The sequence below is a fragment of the Heterodontus francisci genome, chromosome 13 (genome assembly GCF_036365525.1).
Source record: "Heterodontus francisci isolate sHetFra1 chromosome 13, sHetFra1.hap1, whole genome shotgun sequence".
Taxonomy (NCBI): Eukaryota; Metazoa; Chordata; class Chondrichthyes; order Heterodontiformes; family Heterodontidae; genus Heterodontus; species Heterodontus francisci.
The window spans coordinates 92301062-92325994 of NC_090383.1; the positions used below are offsets into that span (position 1 = coordinate 92301062).

The 24933-nt window shown below is 41.2% G+C and overlaps 1 protein-coding gene across 5 annotated transcripts in view; it reads right to left on the minus strand.

Annotated features, from left to right (window-relative positions):
- Window positions 1–309: 309 nt before the first annotated feature.
- Window positions 310–24933, minus strand: part of prkcea (protein kinase C, epsilon a) — a 640473-nt gene continuing 615849 nt past the window's right edge. For all 5 annotated transcript variants that reach the window (XM_068045193.1, XM_068045191.1, XM_068045190.1 and 2 more), the window contains 3 exons: window positions 23663–23851; window positions 14258–14404; window positions 310–3012 (listed from right to left, as the gene is read on the minus strand). In XM_068045193.1, the coding sequence (XP_067901294.1) occupies window positions 2866–3012; window positions 14258–14404; window positions 23663–23851 (483 nt within the window). In that variant the 3' untranslated portion in view covers window positions 310–2865. The remainder of the gene's footprint in view (window positions 3013–14257; window positions 14405–23662; window positions 23852–24933) is intronic.

Below are 24933 nucleotides of genomic sequence, written 5' to 3' on the forward strand. Positions count from 1 at the left end.
AAGTATCATTCAGTATCCATCAAGTAAAGTTTGCTGCCATTGACATGTCAGAATCACCTGAGAATGGCAAATACCTCTTTATTCTTGTGACGGCATGTTGGCATGGAAACCAAGACACACAATTTTCTGGAGAGAAACAGAAAGGCTTTGTATTGATCACTTATGAAGCACCTCCCAGGTTGACAATATCAGTGCATTTAAACATGTATGCTTTTTCAAAGTAAATTAAATATTAAGTGATACAATGATTTTGATATAAGTTGTATAATTCATGAAGAAATCTACAAACCTTGTAATTTTTTTATTGGGTTTTAAAACAAACATTACACATTCACGTCCTGTTGAATACAGTACATTTGGCACACAGTAATAATGTTTACAATGAAATAACACTAATGATGGCAGGAAATTTAAAATACATCCATGAAGAAAATACCTTTTGTACAAACAAAGCATCACAAAAAAAAAAGAAAATAAACTCAAAACATTTTGATTCAGCCAGACTCATGTTTTGTACATTGTTTAAGTTAAAAAGAGGTAATTTTTTTAGCCTTGTTTTTGGAGACAAACCTTTTATCGCTCTCCGTAAAGCAGCCATGCAATTCTTTTCTTCTATGTAAAAAAGATGAAGGAGGAAGGAGAAGCAAGGAGACAAAGATTCTGTCACTTTTTTTGCATTTGTGTTCTCCAAGCAGGCAGACACAGGAAAGGGGAAGATCTAATCACAGACAGGGAAGCGATGCAACCATGCACCATTTAAGAGAGAAAATATTTTCACCAATCAAGCAAAAAGGTAACAGATGTTTTTTCTGTGAATGTCAACCAATAATATATGGTAAGACAAGCAAAGGCTGATAATGAAGGAATACCTGTCCATGCAAAGATTTCACACTGAACCAACCTGACCACCTGTTTTGCTTGTCATATCCTATACAAACTAAACACAAGTTGTGTTTAAGTTTGAGGCCTGATTTATATCAATATTACTATGAATGCTCATGTTTAACACAGCAGATTGAAGAATGTATCTGTCGAAGCTTGAGGAATGTTCTGGATAAGAAAAATGCTCTAATTTTTACATGTTTTGCATACGGAAAGGCCTCTTGTTAGATAAATAATCAAAAATGCCCTTCAGCTTGAGTCTCCATTCTAAAAAAACTTGCTTTAAGAGAGCAGTTGTAACAACATTGCAAATGTCTGCATTAATTTCCATTCTAATGTTTAATAACACCCTTAATACAGTTTGAAGTACTGTACAAAGAGGTCCAGTATAGCTTAATACAAGGTTATGACGTTGGACAAAAAAAACTCAACTTGTTAGACAGCGACTTGAACAAATACACATACAGAGTATTGCACATGGACATTATCATTAATTACTTTTTTCAATGACTAATATATATATATATATATATATATTTATAATATATATATAATACGCCTGAACATGCAGCAGTTGATACTGTTCAATGAACTCCACAGGCCTTGCAGCAAACAGTATTTACAACTTCTTGCCTGTACAAAAAGCAAAGAGCCCTTTTTAGTGCTACTTTGCTACTCACAAGTATTTCTGAGCATCTGGCAATCCAGATGCATCAGATAATGTGGATCCCAGTGACTGGGAAACCAGTCCAGTAAAATTATAAGTGACTTCAGGACACACACGCATGCATACACACATATTCACACATTCACACACATATGAAACACTAAAATAGAATACAACCAGACCTGACCTGCTCAAATTTTATCATGTGTGCACATTATCATTTCCTCAACCACAGTCACAATTTATCATGGGATCACTCATAAAAAGTCAAGCAATGCACACCATCATATATCTTGTCAGTTTTTGTGTCATTTGATCGTCAGTCCTCTATTATGTCTTGGTATAATACTCAATATTTCATAGTCTCTATTCTGTTAAAATAAGGTACACATTTGAAAATATAGTACAGATGAGGGACAGTAGTATAAACAAGGATTTGTGCAATGTGCCAAAGTAACACACTACTAAAACAAATAACTCAAAACAACTCTGATCTTGGTGACAAGCACTGGTTGTGAAGCCTACAATTCAGTGCAATGCTTTGTTCAAGATCTAAGTTACAGTAAAATATTACACTGTATGCTGTAGGACAGTCACCAAAGAATTGAGTAGTCAACTAGGTGAGCACATTAATCATGACTGACTTGTAATCTACTAGGTTGAGTATTCATCTAGGCTGGGTAATACCTAGATGTGTGATGTAATTTTGAACACCTTAATTCACTAGAAATTGCACAAAAAAGTGACAACTTAAAACAGTGTAACATCTCCACAAAAAGATAAAATAACTAAATAAGTAACCCTTTCTGTTCGCCTGAGCAATTTCCATACTGGAAGAAAAATCAACTGATTGGCCAGACAAGCTATCCAACTGGTTGACTTTCCTAAGCTATTTCTATGTCAAGCTCTGGTATGTAGTTCTGCTTCACGTGCCTTTGTTGCACAGTTGTTCCACTTCCTTGTACCGGAGTTCCTGCTATATATGAATGAACCTGCAATATTGCAAGTAAAACAGTACATTTAATACTGTTTGCATTACACACACAAGTCTCCTCTGAAAAGCTCCGCTGTAGCGGAGTGCTGAAAATACGAGCAAAATAACATTTTTTAAATAGAAATAACAAAACAAAAACCCTGGAGTGCATTAATTTAAACAGACACCAGAAAATTGAAACAAGGTAGAAACATAAACACTTATTACTGCAGGGAAATGCAGGTACTACACAGTACTAAAAAAAACTCAATCCTAATGACTTGCTAGGTTTCTCAGACCATTGCATGGTAATGGCATGTAGTGGCAGCACCAGGATAATGTCTTAGGCTATTGACTCTTCACCAAAATAGGAGAAACCTTTAAATTCATCTTGGTTTATCTGCTTAACAATAGCATCATCCACTAGCGTCAACACAGGTTCCTCACGTGTGAAGTCTTGGTCAAAGTTATTCACATCCCTTTTGGTCTTCTAAAGGAAAACAATGAGAAGTACATCAGAGAGCAGGTAATGATGACAGCATTGAAATCTGAGACATAAAGAAAGTTGATTTAATGGCATTGGAGGAGACAGTGCATAAGTGTTTTCAAAGGCTTGAAATTAAGCTCTGCAATATGAGTAATAATTGTCCCAAAAGGTCCACAAGCAATGGCTCTGTCCACTGCCTTAAACATAGAAACATAAAAAGATTTATGGCATAGAAGGAGGCCATTCGACCCATTGTGTCCATGCTGACTAAAGAAGGCGTTAACCTATTATTTGAAATAGAAATTAGTAGAAATTAGAAGATTTTAATAAGACTTTGTGACAAATATTTCAACCTCCAAACTCTCTATTGAATTAAAATGATTCCTTTCCTTCTTTAGTGCCCTGTCTAATTTCAGGTAGAAGTGGTTATCTTTGTCTTGAATCTTGGTGCTCTGAAAACTACTCTCTTTATCTTGTGGGGCAGATTCCAAACCAGCAAAGTAGGTACCTGCAGAGGGGCAAGTATGTACCAGAGAATGTTTGACATGAAATGTAAATGTACATTGTAAATATAACCTGTAATGGCAAGTGTACTCATGTACTGCATTGAACAAAACTGATCTGTATTGTACTTTATGTAATGTCAAATTTGAACTGTTATGTAATATACTTTTACAAATTTTATGGATAAAGCATATTTTTGGAAAAAAACCAGCAAAGGGGCAAGTGTGCACTTGCATGGTTGATTAAACGTCACACTCACAACTCTCAATTTTTAGGTCCATTTTGAGCCTCAAGCTCCCTGTCGACAGAAAAGACAGAGATTGGCAGTATTCAGGGTGGCACATGGTAAACATTTATTTTTGCTGCCTCGCCACCTCCCTTTCATCCTTTAAGATGCTCCTTAAAACCTACCTCTTTGACTAAGCTTTTTGTCATCTGCACCAATATCTCCTTATGTAGTCTCGTGTCAAATTTTCCTTAATAATGTTCCTATGAAGTTTTAATTCGTTAAAGGTGTTATATAAATATAAATTGCTGTTATTTTGAGGTTATACTTCCTGCTGACACAGGTAGTAGTACTCCCCCATTTCTATTCTAATACTGCTGCTAACATCAGAGCTGCTTTTGCTGTTCATCTCCACTGTAATGCGAATGTAAGTGCAACAGCTCAAAGGGCATATGAGGGCTGGGTTTAATGTCTCATTTGAGGGCATCACCTGCAACAGTGCAGCATTCCCTCAGTACTGCACTGAAGTGTTAGCCTAGATTATGTGCTCATGTCTCTGGAGCAGGACTTGAACCTACACCTTCTGACTCACAGGTGAGAACGTTACCACTGAACCACAGCCAACACCATGCATTAATACACCATCTACCAGCTTCACTGCCACACACACCATACAAAATTGTAGTTTATAGATGAATCCCTGTGATCCAGTACCGAAAGCAGACTGAAAACCTATACCATAATCCAAATTGGCAAAACATGATATTGTAAGGTGACATGGTTCATTCACAACCTTTGCGTGGTTTGTGTCAGTAATGCAACCGGGTTTAAAAAGAAAACTGTACTATTAAAAAAAATGTATTTGGGATGGTGAGGGTTACACCTGAAGAGCTGCAGCTGCAGAGACTTGGTTAATGACTGCACCACCACTGAATTTAACTCCGATCCTTCAAACTATTGGATTCAGGAACTAATCCAAACCAGTAACCCAGATTACGCATTTTTATAAAAATTACTTTTTTTTCTGTATCTTGTACAAAAAACTTCTTCAACAAAATTTATATTTACAGTACTCCTATGTATATTTTCCCTTTCATTAGTCACATCACACACAAGACTGGTATGCTGGGGGTGGTCATATTAAAAAGGATCCCCTTTGGATTGTGTCTGCTCTCCGTTGTTAGTGGAAGCAATCTGTTTAGAAACTGTTTTCATCCATTTTTTTCAGGTTCTGTCGAGTATTTGGTAAAACTAAATATGTAGGAGATTCTTACCCTTCTTACTGACCCATAAGTTCAGTAGGCCACACATTAAAGTGTAACACTTTTTGTATGTGTAAATATATATATATTCATATGTCTGAGAGCCAGACATATCTGAAAGTTCATGACCTTTTTCATGGTTTCGGGTCACTGTTAGGCACCAAAAATTGACAGTTACAGTTGTGGTTACTTGTAGGGGAATAAGCTGGCACTGGATCACTGTGGTTAAACCACATACCAGTGCCCTCCTCATCACCTTTCTCAAGAACCTCTCTGAAACCTCAATGCAGATGTCAGACAAGATTCTCCCAGACATACACTGTCCTATAATTAGTGTGCACCCGACCATCAGACTAACAGGAAACGGAAAAGCTGCACAGGCTGGTTGGATGAGCCACCCAAACCACAAAGTGCACACTTAGAAGCTGTTCAGCCTTTGATATGAACTTCTTCAAATAAGATTCATTCTGCGTACCCAATGGTTCATGGTTACCAGTGTGACCTCTGCCCTCAGACATGAACTTTGTCATGATTTTAGCTTCTTCCCCGCACATCCTATCAGGTACATTTCAGTCAATGACACAATTCAACAACAATGGTAAAACTTCAATACAGTAACTACTTCTTTAAAAATTGAGCAACTGATGCTTTGTTAAATTGAAGGGCCAAAGCACTAATTGCAGAACACCAGTACAGTTGGAAACAGTAGCAAATGAGATAAATCAAGAAGTAATGGGAGACATCTCCAAGCTTGATATTTAAAACTGTCCACTGTGGTTGACCGGGCCCTCGACCGTGTCCTTCCCATTTCCTGCACTTCCAATCTCACCTCTTCCGTTCTCTCCCAGAATCACACTAGGGTCTCCATTGTCCTCACCTTCCACCCCACGAGCCTGTACATTCAAAAGATCATCCTCTGCCATTTTCACCACCTCAAACCTGATGCCACCAGAAAACATAGCTTCCTCTGCACTCTCCATTCAGCATTCTGAAGGGGCCATTCTATCCACAACACCCTGGTCCATTCCTCTATCATCCCCAACACCCCTCCCCTTCCCATGGCACCTTTCTGTGCAAGCACCGAAGATGCAACACTTGCCCTTTCACCTCCTCTCTGCCCACAGTCTAGGGCCCCAAACACTCTGTCCAGGTGTAACAGCGATTTACTTGTACTTCTTCCACGTTAGTATTCACTGCTTAACATGTGGCCGCTGTTGGGGAGACCAAATGCCAATTGGGTGATCGCTTTGCTGAACACCATCATTCAGTCTGCAATCCTGAGTTTCTGGTCACTTGCCACTTTAATTCTCTATCCTACTCCGACTCTCTGTCCTTGGCTACCTGTACTATTCCAATGATGCTTAATGCAAGCTCGAGGAACAGCATCTTATCTTTCTATTAGGCAGTTTACAGCCTGCTGGCCACAACACTGAGTTCAATAACTTTAGAAGTTAACCACTGTTCCCATTTTCTTGGAGAGCAAGTGCTAGTAGTGGAGGATCTCTGCGCCAGAGCCCCTGGGCGTGCAGGAGGTGGTGGCTGGTGCTTGGGGTAGGCAGACTGATCCACACCAGTGGGGTCTACCCACCTTTCTTCACCACATTCACGAGCCACCAGAGCCTTCGCCTCTTTGCCAGATTATCCATGCTTCTCTCCGCTATTCTGCTGTTGTCATTTTGATCTCTGCTGGAACCATCTTTTGTTTCTTTATTTGTTCCATTACAACCCCCTTTTGCCTTGCACCATTATCTCATTTGTCATTTAATCACTCCCATCCTCCACCCGATCACAGACCTTTCCCATTGCTCTTTTCTCCACCACCACCGCCTCCACTTTCCCTGGCTTCGTGCTTGTTTATAAATTCTTAAATTTTTAACAACTTCCAGTTCTGATAAAATGTCAATGACCTGAAACATTAATTCTCCTCCTCTCTCCACAGATGCTGGCTCACTGGCGGAATGTTTCTCACATTTTCTGTTTTTATTTGAGCTTTAAAAGCCTGGTGATTATAGGTAGAGAAGAATAACGGCAACTGTATGAGCTGCTGGGAAATAACAGGCCTGATTTTAACTCTGTGTAAGTGGTTAGGTTTTGAATAAGTTAAAATCTTGCCCAATAAGTTAAGAGCAGAAGGCAATAGCTAGATTTTACAGTGCCACCGCCCATGATAAACAATGGCAGCCCGCAAGCGTGGGCCGTACGTCGCAGAGCAGCCGTGATATTAAACGCAATGGCTTATTTAAATGGCCAGGGTGGACCGTCCACCACCCGCACACCCCCCCTGCCCCCCAACCTGAACACTGGGACCTGCATTTTTTTCTGCCGCCGCCAATTAAAAAGATGGCAGCCCACATGCATGGGTTTTATCCCGCGGAGCCGTAGCAATATTATACATGGCAGCTCATTTACATGGCTGGGGCGGACTGCCCCCCGATGATGTGGAGGGGGCGGGTGCTCCGTCCCTAGCAATGGCGTCTTGCGCCATTACGCAGGTGCCGGCACCATTTTTAACGGGCTATAAGTCCTTCCATTGAATTTGGATTTTTAAAGCTATAGGCATTATAAATTTAATGTTAAAAATTTAAAAGATTCAAGCCTCTCTCCCACCAACCCCCCCATGACTAAGCAATTTATTACTTGCCCTTTCCACCCCCCAAAACAAACTTACGTTGTGATCCTGACCTTCCTCCCCCACTAAAAGTTTACAAGCTAGGAACGTTACCCCTTTCCACTATCCCCGAGACCAATCGAAAACGTTTAACCTCACTTCCCCACCCACCCCCTCCCACCCTGAAAACTTACCTGATCCCCCCCTCCCAAACAGTGTTCCTCCTCAGATCTCCGAATGGAGATTCAAAGGTACGGAGTCCCAGAAACCGACCTCAATATCGCAGCGGTATGGCTAGCGGGAGCAGGTTAAGTCATTAATTCAGTAATTTTAATTAACATATTTAAATCCTGCTCCCATCGCCAAGCGGTGGGGGGGGGGGGGGGGGAGGGGTCGCCACGAGGCCTCCCCGCCACCGGCAATATGGAGCCGGGCCTTCCCGGCGTCTAGGCCCATAGCAGGCCTCTCCTGAATGCATTTTCCGGACTCCCCCTCCGCAACCCCCGACATCGAGGGCCCGGTAAAATCGAGCCTGGGCAACAGGAGCAGGAGTAGGCCATTTGGCCCCTAGAGCCTGCTCTGCCATTCAACTAGATCATGGCTGATCTTCTACCTCAACGCCATTTTCCCGCACTATCCCCATATCCCTTGATATCTTTAATATCTAGAAATCTATCGATCTCTGTCTTGAAGTACCAAATATTTTCAATATCTGTGAAAACATACTCTGACATCAAGAACAGAGAAAATTGAGAAGAAAATTGCTCTCCTCAAATATTAAATTACTTCTGGGAAAACTCTCTTGTTAAGCTCGCTCCACACTACTGTAGAAACTTATATTGATTATAACTGCATTTTGGTTTAACAACAGTTAATAAATATGCAATGTTCAGTAATCATTCAGAGGTATTATTAAATGAGGTTACTTAAAATAAATGTGGCCTTACCTACCACTAGTACTGTATTAGTTGCTAAAATGACTAATGCAAATTCATTTACTTGTTGTCATAAATTCTGAAATAATTATGAACCAGTTTAGTGACTACACCATTATTCATGAAGATTTAATATAGTGTAGAGCATGTTGTAACCTAGAAAGAGAATTGTCACTGCAAATATCTACATATAGCAGCAAGATTCTTTACTCTTTGTAGAATGCATATTATCCAATTTCTCTTACTCCTGACCACAACTGACCTCACTTTCAATTGAAATTCACATCAAGCGTTTTCCAATTTTGTTGGATTTTTTTCATTGAAGCAAACACGTCTGGACCTTCGTACCAAATCTTGATACAATAGGTCTCATGTCCAAATTGTTTTGTTGCAATGAAGTAACATGAGTACAGTTAAGTGCTGTTTGAGTTTTCTACAGGTCCGAGTTTTCTGTATTCAGGGCTAGTTGCTGCACTCTGACCATGAGTTTCGAAATGTCAATTGTTTAATTAAGAGCTATAAGTGAGCTATCTAATTCGTTTCCTCTAGATTTAACACTTTTAAATTGATTATCGATTATTTTACCTCAGTGAATACAGTCAATCAAAGCTGTTACTGCAAAAATTTTGGAAATACAATATTAAGTTGCATTATGTTTAGTTTAGTTTAGAGATACAGCACTGAAACAGGCCCTTCGGCCCACTGAGTCTATGCCGACCATCAACCACCCATTTATACTAATCCTACACTAATTCCATATTCCTACCACATCCCCACCTGTCCCTATATTTCCCTACCACCTACCTATACTAGGGGCAATTTATAATGGCCAATTTACCTATCAACCTGCAAGTCTTTGGCATGTGGGAGGAAACCGGAGCACCCGGAGGAAACCCACGCAGACACAGGGAGAACTTGCAAACTCCACACAGGCAGTCCCCGGAATTGAACCCGGGTCGCTGGAGCTGTGAGGCTGCGGTGCTAACCACTGCGCCACTGTGCCAGTAATACTGAATACTTGGCATTCATATGCCACAGTCGTTGCACCACACTGAACTTTCACTAACAGTTGCTGAGCTGTTAAGTCCTTAAATGCAGATATATGGCACTTTTCTTTTGCTGATATGGAGTGTCAATTTGCAGTATATCTGGTGCCACCTGTTTACAGCACTCTCAACAGTATCCCCAATACGGCACCAATTAGTGAAGAGTCTTTCAATCTAAATCCCAGGCTGATGAATAAGGCAAAGTACAAGCCTGCAACTTTCAAGTAAAATCTTATCACCATACAGATTTCAGACGTAAAGGCCAGAGATTTATTAGCACGCGGCACATAGCGGCGGCACGCTCTGACCTCGGTGGTCTTCAGGCGCGGATGTGCCGTCGCTGTTCCCCCGCGATATTTCGCGCAGGGGCTCATTTAAATGGAGGGGACGGAGCGGCCTCCCCTGAAGACGTAGAGGAGGCAGCCGCTCCGTCCCCAGCAACGGCGTCCGGTGCCACCACTATAGTTAAAGGGCTTCAAGCCCTTCAGGTACAAGCAAGTTTTTAAAGGCGCCCAGAAATGACAAATAAAATTTCAGAGATACTTTCACTCCCCTTTCCAACTTCCTGCACTGAATTATCAATTAATAAAATAACCCTCCCCCCCCACTCCCCGGAAAACCAATTTGTAAAATTATGAACTTTCACCCACTAACTTCAGCATCTTTGACCCTTAACCCTTCCCACCATCCCCACACCTAATCAGAGAGGTTTTCCCTGCTCTCCCACCCTCCCGGCCCTGAAATTCTCACTCCTCTCCCCTCCCCACCAGTGTCACACCTTGGAACTCCGAACAGCTGACAGGTCAAGGTGAGTTGTTTTGCATTTGTTTTAATTAATTTTAATATTTAAATGAAGTCCCTGCCGCTGAGTGTTGGGGGGTGGGGGGGGCTGCACCGAGGCCTTACTGCTGCCGGTAAAATGCAGCGGGGCCATCTCGGCGTGCGAGGTCGTGGTGGGCTTCTCCCAGAGGAATTTTCTGGGTGCCCTGCCACGACCCCCGACGCTGGAGGGCTCATACAATTCCAGCCAAACTGTTCCTGGATTCCACTGCAAATGCAAACAGGCGCGTTAACTGAATAATGCTGATTGCTCAGTATCAATACAATGCAAAATGTCTCAGTTTGCTGTATTTACATTCTTGTGATTTGCCCCTCTTTGATGTTGGTAACATTTATGCAAGTACCTTTCTTGCATATGTATTTTTTATCCAACTGTTTGGTTTGACAGTTTTTATTTTTACTTTCAATTTCATAGTTCATCAGTGAGTGCAGGATTCAGGAAGGACACATTTTACACTTTGCTGCTACAGCAGCACACAAAAATCCTGATTTCCCAGGGCAGGAGGTGGTCTGCAAAATTCGGGTCCCAGTTGGAGGTTACAGTGTTGCACACCATTTTGACCCTGGGATCACTTTTCCCCCAAATTTCTGTTCTCCAGTCTCAGAAGTGCAACTAACTGATCCAGCTTTGGTCTTTTTATTTTCATGTGGAAAGCAAAGATTTTTATAGTTAAACAGTGCTTCCGAGATAAGGTTCAGAGGGGAAAATGGCAATGGGGTATTTTATGATATTGAGGCAAAAAGAAAGAGGTTTCTGTTTCCACAAAAATAGAAAACATGGGCGATTTGACAGATCAAAGTATATGCGTGTAAAGTGCATTACTTGTCATTTTTGTGTTGCTGATGTGGCACAGAGTTGTATTACTGCATTACTCCAACCTAGCACTGCTCTCTGGATAGGCACCATGCCGGAGCTACACATTTCTGAACAGGGAGGGAAAATTAAATAGCCAGTCACTCAGGCCCAGTTCCACTGACCCCTTACTGGTCAGTTATAGAGGGGCATTGTCAGAAAGCTGGGAAAGCGGCAGAAGACCACAGCAGGAAGGGAAACAGTAACTTACCAAAATAAATATACTGAAACTTCAAATATTATCCCAAATTGTTTAAAGATGAAGCTAAAAGTATATAGTTTGACAACACAAAAGATGAAACTCTTCAGCAACCTGCAAGAATCTGCCATTGTGTGTTAGTTTCAACACTACCACTGAAGGGGGATATTAGTTCACACCAGACTAGGTTACAATTGATATACAGCAAAACATTGAACTTGCAATTTAGCACCTAAAACTGAAATAGCTTACAGAAAATCAATGCAGTAACATTCATTGAGGACAACATTTTAAAAATTGAGCAAATATAACAAAATGATTCTATGCACCTAGATTCGGCTACTGATTTTCTCAACTGCTCCTTCATCTCCACCTTTCATGCCTTAGTCCCCAATAAGACCATTACTAACTCCCACCATGGCTGTTCCCCCTGCTATGGTCCTCATCTCTGCTCCTTTAAGTTCAATGGACACAGACTTGAAAGGATATGCCAGACAACTAGTATAGCCATTCACTACGAGATCTGGCTGGAGCACATTATGCACTATCAGGTCCTGCTCTTGTCTGCTAAACTATTCACTATTCTAGGATTGTACTGGAATGCAAGGATAACCCCCAGATTCTTTTCTCTACTGAAAACCGTCTTAAACCCCTCTCTCCTGTGTCCTCCACCCTCAGCTCCAACAATAACATGAAAGCTCATGGACTTTTTGTCACTAAGATCGAGACCATCCGATCAACTACCTCCACCACTTCCCTCCCTGCCACTAGCCCACTGGGCCAAACTTCCTTGAAAGATCCCCACTGCTCTAGCCCCGAACACGCATCTTTCTCAAGTTTCTCTCCAATCTCCCCTCATTCCCTCTCCGAGCCCATCTTGTCCATGAGACCCACCTGCTGCACCCTTGACACTATTCCCACTAAACTGCTGACCACCAAACTTCCCCTCCTAATCCCTGTGTAAGTTAATATTGTTAACGGTTCTCTCTCTTCAGGTGTTGTCCCTCTCTCCTTTAAATCTGCCATCATCACCCCTCTCCTTAAAAATTTAACCCTTGATCCCACCGTTCTTGCAAACTACCACTGCATCTTCAACCTCCTTTTCTTCTCCAAAGTCCCTGAACATGTTGTTGCCTCCCAAATTTGTGCCCATCTTTCCCAGAGCTTCATCTTTGAATCCCTCCAATTAGGTTTCTGCCGCTCCCACAGTTCCGATACAGCTCTTATCAGTCACAAATGACATCCTATGTGGCAGTGACAAAGGTAAACTGTCCGTTCTCATCCTTCTCGACCTGTCTGCCGTCTTTGGCACAGTTGACCACATCATTCTCTTCCAACGCTTCTCCACTGCTGTCCAGCTGGGTGGGACGGCACTCGACTGTTTCCATTCTTACCTATCGTAGCGAGAACCCACTTGCAATGGGTTCTCTTACTGCTCCCACAGTATTACCCCTGGCGTCCCCCAAGGATCTACCCTTGGCCCTTCCTATTTTTCATCTATGTGCTGCCCATCGGCAACATCATCCAAAAGTGCACATTCGTTTTCACATGTACGCTGACGACCCCCAGCTCTACCTCGCCACCTCTCCTGACTCTTCTCTCTCTAAATTATCTGACTGCTTATTTGACATCCAGTACTGGTGAGAGAAATTTCCTCCAATTACATATTGGGAAGACTGAAGCCATTGTCTTTGGTCCCCGCTACAAACTCCATTCCCTAGCTACCAACTCCAACCCTCTCCCTGGCAACTGTCACCTAAACCAGACTGTTCGCAACCTACTTGACCCCTTGATAAGCTTCCGACCACAACAAACCCTATTTCCACTTCCGTAGCATTGCCCCACTTCATCTGCTGCTGAAACCCTCATTCATGCCTTTGTTACCTCTAGACTTGACTATTCCATCGCACTCTTGGCTGCTCTCCTACATTCTACCCTCCTGTAAACTTGCGGTCATCCATAACTCTGCATCCTTATTTGCACAAAGACCCATTCACCTATCACCCCTGTGTTCATTGAGCTACAATGGCTCCCAATCAACCAACGCCTTGATTTTAAAATTCTCATCCTTGTTTTCAAATCGCTCCATGATCTCGCCCCTCCCTAGCTCTGTAAACTCCTCCAGCTCTACAACCCTCCAAGATATCTGTGCTCATTTAATTTTTGCATTTGAGCATCCCCAATTTTAATTGCTCCACCATTGGTGGCCGTGCCTTCAGCTGCCTAAGCCCTGTGCTCTGGAATTCCCTCCCTACACCTTTCCGACCCTCCAGCTCTCTTTCTTCATTTAAGATACTCTGTAAAGCTTTTGGCTATCTGCTTATATTGCTATATGTGGCTCGGTGTCTAATTTTGCTTTATAATGCTTCTGTGAAACACCTAGGGATGTTTTATTACATTAAAGGCAGTATATAAATATAAGTTGTTGTTGTATATTTCTGTTGTCCCCTTACTCGGCTTCCTCTGCTGTGTCAGAGCAGCAGGGTGATATTCCAAAATGCCAGCCCTCCACTGGGGTATGAACTGCTAATATGTCCTTACAGGAGTGATGCACCTACCTTGTCCATGCTAATGACCGCATTCCTGCTATCTGGGATGGCAGGAAACTGTACCTGTGTTTGACATGCTAGCTGTTTCATTACTACATTATGCACGTGTTAATAAACTTATGCATATTACAAATCTATAAACAGTTGCCCAATCATTCAGAAAAACATTTGTATTGTGTTTCATATGGGTTTCCCTGTAAATGAGCTGCAGCATGATAGGACTTACAATCCTTGGTTTAAATGGAGGTTTTATTTTCTTCTGTTCCAGCAGCACCCAGTCAATTTCCTTGAAAAACGGATGCTGTTTAATGGCCTCCTCCCCACCTTGTGATGTAACACAACCCAGGCGTTTATTTGGGCTCTTGGTCATGAACTGAAATAAAAAAAGTAAAATGTAAGATAAGATATTTGACTTGTAAGTTATTTCATAGAAAATATGCAGAGTATTTCCCAATAATCTTCAGTTGTGTAACAACAGAACAGTAACAAATGACGTAGTTCCCAGTTATGAACAGAAATACAATAAGGCAGGATGCACAGTCTGAAACAAACATGACAGTCAATGTCAAGTTTTAGTTTAAAAATGCCAATGACAACAGTAAGGATGAGGCATCAATCCAAAAATATAGGTCCGACCTTAGGTTGGGCTTGGGTCAGGCAGCAAGAGTAAGAGAATCTCTTTGAGCCAGACTTCATGGATGTTTTGTTTGCAATAAAATGCTGTGATTTCTCTGTTCATCAGCTTATCCAAAGGACAGTTGGGGACAGTAAGTCTGCAGGAAGCAGGTGTAGTTAAGTCTTAAAAGACTTGGCATCTGAAACTTTCTTCATCTTTGATCAACTTAAGGGTGAATACATCATGATATGTTTTTTCGGAATCGTAAAAGTGGCTGATGTTAACCATTAAGCGGTCAGAAATTTTGCCAGTATAGGATCTAATTATCCGGGACTTATGATGCCAAGACCAACTTTAAATATTCCAATGAGAATACATCCAAATTGCTCTGAGAAATGTATGCTCTGCGTTCAGTCTGACGATCACTTAGGTTTCTGAAAATGTAGATCAGGAGTTTCCAACTCTTGTAATGTTTGTCTACCAGAAACTCTTCAAAGGACAGATGCCAGGAAGCATTTCTTTCCATAGAGGGTGGTCGACAGTTGGAATGGATTGCCAGGAAGCATAATTGAAATCAACACAATTGACTTGTTTAGGAAATAACTTGATGCTGTAATGGGAAAGTAGTAAATTTGGTATTCTGAGAGGGTGAGATCAAATGGGCCAAAAGACTTTCTTCATGTGAATCATTTGTGTGATCTTATGAAAACTCTTGAAATTACCTCTGTAGAGGAAAGCAGATGATTTAACTTAGACTGTGGAACACAAGCTTGGAGAATCCAAGGTTAAAAATAGCATGTCTTGAGAAATGTTAACAACTACCTGCAGGAATTACCTCTGGGTGTTCTCCCGATTGGTTGGTGGAACTTTAGTGGAAGATTGGCAAAAACACGGTTGTCAGTGATCAGGAAAACACACAAGAAAATTCCAAGGGTAAAAGACAATTTTTGATCTCCTCAAATAACTCACTGGATAAATTACCTCTGGGTGTTCTCCACTTAGTGATCCTTCTGAAAAGTGTGCAAGCATGGATGTTGGGTGAAGATAAGAACAGGCTCATATGCTGTTTCATACTGACTGCCAGTACTCACACTAGCCTCACAAGCAAAGAGTGGCCATCCAGATAAGGTGCTGGACAACTGCTAGCATCCATGAAATTGTACTCCAGAGTGAGCTAGTGATTTCAGAAGAATTGTGGGTGTGGGGGGTTGGTGGCAGTTGCGGTGGAGAAATTGAAAAGATCTTTGTTCCCCAAACAGTAATGAATATGTGGAATAGACTTCAAAAATAGTACTTAATGTCATCCCAATGAACTGCTCAAAAAGAGATTTGGATAAACATTTAGTTCGATTGACATCAAAGTTTATAAGGCTAAGTGGCTAAGTTTAGATTTAGATGATCAAATATTATCAAATAAAAAACATGGTGGTTCCTGAAGTGTTGCTGCTTTGGTAATGTAGTTCAATAGAGGGCAAAGGGTTAAGACTGAATAATGTAAGTTGTAATATTCAGATCTTCTGGACAGTCATATGATTCCCTTTGGGAGTGGCTGAAAGAAAGTTTGTGATATCTCACAATGATATATATACTTGAAAATGAAGAAATGGCTTTTCATTCCTGGCGTTCTGACGAAGAGTCACCAATCTGAAACGTTAATGCTGGGTGGGAATTTTATGCTGGTGGCGGGGGAGTCTCGACGTCGGGGGAAACTGACGCCGAGGTCCCTGCATCGGCTGTTTTCCAGAAGGCTCGTCGAATTTAGTGCCAGTCAGGCACTTAAGTGGACAGCGACAGGCCTGCCATAGGATTTAGGACCCCATCGCTGGAAGTCCTGCCCTTGCAGAGCTGCTGGTCAATCAAAGGCCAGCAGCTGCAGTGCCAATGTGGAGGCAGTGCCTGCTTCTGTAGCTGCACCTACCTGAGGCTGAGGAGTGTTGCTGGAGCCAGGCCTCAGGTAGGTCAGAGTGGGAGTCGTTGCCACTGCCTTCCTGATGCCGGGTCCCTTGTTCAGGCACTAAGTGCCTTTGAACAAGGGAACCACCCCCACCCCCAACTCCCACCTGCAGCCAGGACGCAGTCTGCATGGTTTTTCCTACTGTGCTTCCCATGCGGCGACAGGACCGCCTGCCACATGGGTAATCATGGCTGCAGTGGGAAGGGTCCCTGAATTGGGGGTTAGTTGCCCAGTTAAGGGCCTCAATTGGTGGCGGGGCAGGAAGGCTGTTCACAGGCCTTCTTTCCCCAGTCTAAATTTTGGCAGAGGCGGGATGGTGGCGGCAACCCCCCCCCACCTCACCATCGCAACTGATTTTATGCTCTCCCAGCTTCCAAACCCGCCGCAAGGGACAGCATAAAATTCCACCCACTGTTTCTCTCTCCACTGGTGCTGCCAAACCTGCTGAGTATTTCCAGCATTTTCTGTGCTAATTTCAGATTTCCAGCATTCATAGTACTTTGCTCTTGTATTATTTTAATTATGTTTAATTATAAGTGGTATTCAACTATAGACTAACCAATGTATTGTACAATGACATCATTTTGTTGCTTTTCTTTCAATGTCCTTGTGTATAAAAACTGGGGGGTGCAATTTTAACACTACCCATCTGCCGAAAAACAAGTGGGTGGCCAGTTAGAATGGCCCAGGTTAATTACCAGCCCTGGAGTTGCCAGTTGCTGATTTTAACCTGCTCTACTGAGCAGATGGTGAGGATACCTGCCCAAAGACTGTGGTGGCCTTTTATATATTTGCATGTCAGGGCCTGACTCCAAATTTAAGGTGGCTGCTTTTGTGAAAAGTTGCTGTGACTTTCCCAGAAGGTAGTGCAGAAGAGAATCTGAATCCAGAAGAGGCCTAATTGGGTAAGCTTTTTACTTTCTTTGTGGAGTCACAGACCTTCTCCCCCAACTTCCTGATTGTGAGACCCTCCCACAGAGGGTGGCGCAAGCAGCCGATCACGGCTGTTGTTGCTTGATTTTCTGTCGCTTCTCAGCAACTGCCTTCCTGGAGCTGGTGGTATGTTGACTGGCAGGAATTAACGGAGGCCTCAGAATTAAAACAGTCAAGGCCTCAATTCTGGAGTATCTAACTCACACTGCTGTCCATTTGCCCTAATTGGTCCAGAGTTAAAATTTGGCCTCAGTATCCCATTTTACCATCTAGGGTAGAATTATTGTCAGTTCTTCTTCCCCAGATGATGACTTCATATTCTCTGCATTGAATTGCATCTACCATCTAACAGCCCACTCTGCAAACCTGTCTACATTCTCCTGCAACTCTTTCATTCTTCCTATTTGCCTATGACCAAATCATTCATATAATGGTAATTAATTATATTATATCTGTAAATACTTTATGTACAGTGAATTACTGCATTTTGCTTTTTTCGCTTAAGTGAATGGATTAACTCCATAATAAACACACTCAGAAAATAATGTATAACATAATGCATGCTTTAGGCCATTTATTTAGCTGATAAAAACCTTTCGCTGACCATTTTGGAATGTCACTACATTTAACTTGAACATCACTGCTATTCCTAAATTAAGCAATAATTAACCATTCTAAATGATTATTAATTTTACTGCATTTTCCAGGTAAAGTGCATACATCAAGCAGGTCAAGTGCAGCTTAGGCCAAGTACTTTGCTTCTTCAACTCTGGGCCAGCAATATGTTTTAGTCCCAGAAGCATAACATCTGCTGCACAAAGGTGAATTTTCCAATCCCAATAACAAGTATTGATAGGGTCAAAGATATTTTTGAACAATGCACAGCTTTATTCTATGGACTTAAACCCACGAAAAGCTTGGTTGAAACAGTCTCAAATTAATTTCATATTAGACCCTTTACAACTGGTAGAGAGAGACCTTTATTGCTCCAACCTGGGTTGTATTCAATCCCAGGTCCTAATGGATAAAGGAAGATTGTTGTTCTAGCCATAGTCCCAAAGGACCATAGGCATCTCTCTCCATTAGAGACGGCTAAGCACACTTACCCTTTGTACCCAATAGTCCTCTAACAATAGAACCTGTTTCAAATTGTATAACGTGACCACTTCGCCCCAGTATAGATCCGTAGATGGTTTTAAACTAGGCATGTTAGAAGGCTGCCTTTGAAGATGAGCTGACGGTTTCATTGTAATTGCATTAAACAAATAGTCAGTCATTTTGTTTTCAGTTAAATTTCAGTCATTTTTCAAGAATAGTAAATATACCCAAATCTTTCAGAGACAATGTTTAGAGTTGTTTTTATGCGAGATTAACTGTCCTGATCCAACTTTCATAACTTTAAATACATTTTATATGATACAGTTTGTGGCTTGAAATTATTTTATGGATGCAGGTTTGAATCCCACTCAGTTCAGTTTCTGACTGAGTTGAGTTAAATGCTGAGCAGAGGCTGCAGTATCTCCCAGATGGTGGGGTTGGGGGTGGAATTTGGAAAAGAGTTTTATCTGGAGCAGGAATGAGGGTGGACTCCTACTGTCTCCAGGTAGTCAACTACAGGGGGCACTGGCTGCAGACTGGGTGCTTCACTGTAGACATCAAGCCAGGTAGAAGAAATAAAAGGAATAAACATTCAAAAATATAAAGGGGATAACTGGCTAAAACACTTCATAACAATTAAAAAAATAACATTTTAAATGTTTAAATATATCTTTCTCTTCTTTTCTATGCCTACCTGATCCTTTCTTTTAAGTCAAAGGATCATCATGGAACCTGCTTTCACATCTGTCAATATTGCCTTTGGTCTGACCCTTAGCAAATGTCAATATTGGCGCAGGTGAATCACCATTTGATTTTATCATTTACTGTTTAAACTAAATACAGCCTAAACTTTGCCAACACATGCTATCAGTCATCTGAGTATGTTAGTTTAATGGCTACTGCTACTAACCCAGCGATTGGGCATCTGACCTATAATTGCTAGTAATTTATTTTTGTGTATAGGGATTAAAAATCTAAGTAAATATACTTACACCTCTTAGAACAGCATGATCTTGTCAGTTCTGTGGTTTGTTAAATAATTCAGAAGCAAGATAACTACTTCTTTTTGCAATTGGGAGACAGTATAGACAACACTGAGTGTAGTAATCCAAGATCAAATGTCAAGTTGCACAATGTTAGGAAACCAAACCTTCCAATTCAAATCCCCAGCTAGCATACAAAAATAAATCTCCACAGTTGCCTACTTAATTCCAGTGCCTCTTCCTGTTCTCTACCTATACAATTGACAGAAGCTAGACAACAAAAGCTACAGGGACTCGACGCTCTGCAGTTACTGTGGCAACTACTATGCGTAATATTAACTCATACTTTGTTAATTGTAGGATTACTAATGACACAGTAAAAGCCAGCAATGCTCCCAAGAAAACGCTCTCATGAAAAAAAGCACTGATTGATAAAGACCTTAGAAATTGCTTTGAAAGCAGTTTCAGTTGGATAATTAGAAACTACCACCATTGTAATCACGTGCCACTGAAATGAAAAGTGCAGCATCCACTCAAACCTTGGTTTCATTTGGCTCTTAGAATTATGTGTAAAAGCAAACAAAATTGTCAGTGTGATACTTCAACTGAACTTTTGCAAAGTCGCCAGAATGACACAATGTCATCTCACATAAGAAAGGGGAAAGGGTCATATCTTCCTAAAAATTATTACTATTGCCTTTATGAAGAGGAAAAAACAGGCCTAAAGTCATAGAAATGCGACATGCAAATAACTATAAACAAGTGGAACCAGATGATACAAGCAGTGATACATGCACACCATAAGGCGGATCCTGGGAGTAGGTTTGTAACCTGCTAAAATGAAATCTTCATGTTGCACTTCAGCAGTGTAAAGTTGATATTGATTACAGACTCAAAAATTGAGATTGTTCAACAGTAAAGAAGCCAACTCTAATGTGACCTTCTTGGATTTTGGCAAATATCTTGATGAAATATTTCTGAGGCATTAAGATAACTAGTCAGCACTTATAAAAGCAAAATTAGAGGCAAAGTCATCCCCACCATTCAATTTTCACAGCCAACGTGAGCTTTATTTGGCTAGTTTGGTGAAAACATGATAAAGTATTGGTACTAAGCTGTCCTTGTAGCTTCTCTGCTCTTCCCCACTTTTTAAAAATAAGACACTTTTCACTCACTCTATAGATGTTGCTTTTCCATCAACTATCCATCATTCCACAGCTTTGAGGAGGATAGTCAACTTCGTGCTCTGTAACTGGTCAATAGGAGGTGCATATTAGTGCATGGATTATTCTTTGTCTGAATCACCTTCCTTTTTGAGCAGAAATCCCTGGCCTATAATTGCGCCATAATCTAATGTTTGTGCAGTGAGGCACAGGTAGTTTCCAGAAGCAGTTGTTAAAGGGCTCCAAAGTCTGACAACAGGGAGTAAAGGATCGATTTTAGTGAAAAGTCACTGCTTCAAGGTCAAGATTTAAACATGTATTTTTTAGTGTATGCTACTGAGCCATACAGACCAGGCATGTCCCAGGATCAACGTTCAGTGTGTATTGCATAAGCTGATCTCAGTGAGGGCGTAGTAGGGGCACTTCTATTGACCTTTACACCTCCGAGCTATGGAGGGTTAAAAATGAGCAAGGGCTCCTTCTCCTGATCACTATCCAGTAATTCTAGCTGGAACTTATGTGTGTGCATGTGTACATTGGGAAAGACATTGGCTGAGGATGGGCCCTGATGCCCACCAAGGTAGAAGCCTGCTAGCGTGCGCTGTCAACAAAATCTGAAGAAGAGGAAATTAGGAGAGGTACAAGAAGGTGCTTAGCATTCATTGTGCAGTGTCAGGCAACAGTTTTAGGAGTTTTCAGTGTATCTATTTTAAATACTGCACTCGATGGGAAAACAAAGTTGTGCATTTGATTTGGTGAGAAACCATCAGAGCTTCTTAACGCAGCTGATAGGTCAGTCCAGGGAAGCTTTAGCCAAGTGTCTGGCTCTGCATCAGCTTGAGATTGTCTGAGAAATGAGCCAAAGACCTAGGACTTCGAAAGGTGTCACTCCTTTAAATGAACAATAGGAAAACCACTTAAGAGAGCAAGAGGGTGGTAATTTAATAGAAGAAAAAGTAATGAAGGACAAGAATGAATGAAAAGAAAATTAAGGAAATAAGTATAAACATAGAAAAGTGAAAGAAGACAATGAAGAGCAGGCCATCAAGATCAAAATATGTTGGAAATGTATGTGAAGGGAAAAATGGAATAGAAAATTGCAGATTATCCTGAATGCCAATGCTACAAATTCTTATATCTTAACATGGACAAGTACAATTAATTGCCTTTTTCCCTCCAAATATGGAACATAGACAGGTCATTTGACCCAATCAGCCATCCTTGTTGGATACAAAAGCAAAATATTGCAGATACTGGAAATCTAAATAAATAGAAAATGCTGGAAATACGCAGAAGATCAGGCAGCATGTGTGCAGAGAGAAACAGCGTTAACGTTTCCGGTCGATGAGCCTTTGTCAGAACTCTGATGAAAGGTCATTGACCTGAAATGGCAATCCTTTCTTCATAGATCTTAATCTCACCACTTTACGTTCTTATCATATCCCTCACTCTCTTCACAAATGTATTTAATTATCCAGTGAACTAATTTATACTATTTGCTTTAATGGGCTTCCCAGGTAACTTAAGCCACATTGACCACTTTTAGAGTGACTAGGAATTCATCTTGAGAGAGCAGCATCAATTGGATGGGTAAAGGACACATTGGATGAAAGTCACCAAACATTGCTGCTTCAGTTGTTTTTGAATATGTGATTTATAATCTCTTGATTTTGACCTCTCTGAAGGGTTCAGGATCTAAGACACTAGCGATTTGGAGTTAATTTTAATTTTTGGGTGACCCAGTTCATTTTGAGCCCCATAAAAATGCCGCTGGTGAGATGCATATCCTACATGGATGTCTTGCTGCAGCTTGCTGTCTCTGGACTTGTGCATGTTCGGGCAGTTTGGAGGCTGGTCTGGCTGGCAGAAAGGTAGGTCCTGCTCCTTCTTGCCCCACAAAAATAACATGTGGCCTGTATTTTTGGGGCATCTTCCTCTTAGCCACCAAGTTTTACTAAGGGGAGCGCTCAAGGCTCCTGTTTCACCCAGCTAGCACTCTAGAATGCATCAGGGTCCTCCTACTCACATCAGAGAACACTGACATGCATAGATTAATGAGGCTGCTGTCTGATTTAGAAGGCGCTGGGCTGTCTAGTGGAAGGCCTGAGTTGAAATGGAGGGGGAGCGGCTGTGGACTGTTAAGTTGACCACCTTGATTTTAACCCTGCTGTTGCCGTGTTTTTCTGTTCAATTATCTTAAATATAATCATGAGGAACCCATTCCCAATCTGTGCCTGAACTTTATCTTAAAATGTGCGCTAAAACTGACAAGGTGTCATTTTAGTTTCTCTTCCCTCCTCCCACTTTTTTTCTCTAAGTCACTTCCTGCTCTCTCCCTTCAACTACCTATTGTTTTGCAACTTTGAGGTAGAATAGAGAGTGAAAACTGGAATTTGAACTTGAGCCCATAAATAAAGTAATAAAATTACTCTATCACAAGAGTTACATTATTAAATTATTGAGATAGAGGGTTAGTGTTCACAGATGACCGGGAGTCATAATAACAATTATCCCCAATGCTCAGGTTAGCAGTAACTAATTAATTGGAATAGTTAGACAAAATATATTAAAACTTTGTAACACCAGCTGGCAGCAAGACAGATAATGTTTGTGGCATTTGATAAGTTTGGAAAGTACAAACTTCTCCGCTGTGTAAATATAAGCCAGTACAAACATATACACATCACAAAACATTCTGTCCTTTTCCCACAAGTTCTGTAATTTATCCCAAGCCCTCCTGTCCTAGCTGTGACACTATGAACTATGTTTCAACTCCCACTGGTGAATACGCAAAGTTAATAAATCCAGTTTTAATTGCCACTAATTCAAAGCAAAGTAGTGGGGTGGGAAAATGGGGGTGGGGGGGAGGGTGTGTGGAACCCACCGCTTTAAGAATGCTGACTGCTTCCTTACTGAGCCAGACTGGGTATAATACGTCATCGTGCAAAATGGACTCGAAAAGGTCATCTTCATTATCAGCTTCGAAAGGTGGCTGTCCGGCCATCATCTCGTACATCAGGACCCCCAAAGCCCACCAGTCCACTGAAGGGCCATACTCTAATTCTTGTAGGATCTATTCAGAAAGGCAAGCAGATGTTAAACAAATGTACTGTGCTGCTCAGTCCTGATACAATTCATTACTTATTTTAAACAATGACTTTGAGAATGTTTACCTTCCAGCTACTTTCTTGATGCATAACATTTATACTCAAAGCCTCCAGTATTTCTTATGAATTCTCCAAGATGGTCATAAATGGACAGCTTTTATAATTTACTGTTTTAAACGTCTTTCGACCTGTTTAACATATAATGTACTCTTCTTGAAACTACTAATGACATTTTCAGATAATGGGGGTGAAATTCAACTTGGGCAAAACAGATGGTAGTTGTTAATTGTTTATTAACTGTGATTAATTGTCTGCAGGCAGTGGGTATTAACTGGGCAGTCATTTGAGCCTCTAAAAATAGACACAGACTAAAACTGTGGTTGTTGGATTAGGACGTGCATGCTTGTAATGTGTAACTCTGTAAATAAATATAAAAATGTGTAAAAATTGGTTCCAATCCTATCCTTCACCAACTGGCTTTAGGAATAGAAGAATAATGAATCAGCTGCTGTTATATGCTCCACCTGGCCTTCCTTTCATTGAAGTCAATGGACAATATAGTTGGAGGGGAGGAGAGGGAATCTTGAATGGGCAGCCAATCTGCTCCTGCTCATTTACACCACTGGCAAAGTTGAATTTTACCCCCTACAGTAAGTGAAATGTTACAAGTGGAATATTTTCTTTACTTCAGCAAATTTATAAATTGAAAGACTTTGAAAATAATGTATGTACAGGTATACATTAAATGTATTTAATTATTCCCACCCCTCCCCAACTTGCTCCTATCCTTTAGAAATGGGCACCACTCATGCTCAGGTATTGTTTCCCAGGCACTAGTAAACCTCAGGTACCCCATTCAAGTGGCCATACACAGTGAACGTCAATAGGTTATCTGCTATTCTAATCTAAGCAAATACATGTCCACTACCTGGGAAGGGTCTGTGGATCATGATGAGATGGGAAACTTGGATGATATGTCTGTCTGCCTTCCGAATCTGAATTTTCTAAAAATTCATTCATGGGATGTGGGCGTCGCTGGCCAGGCCAG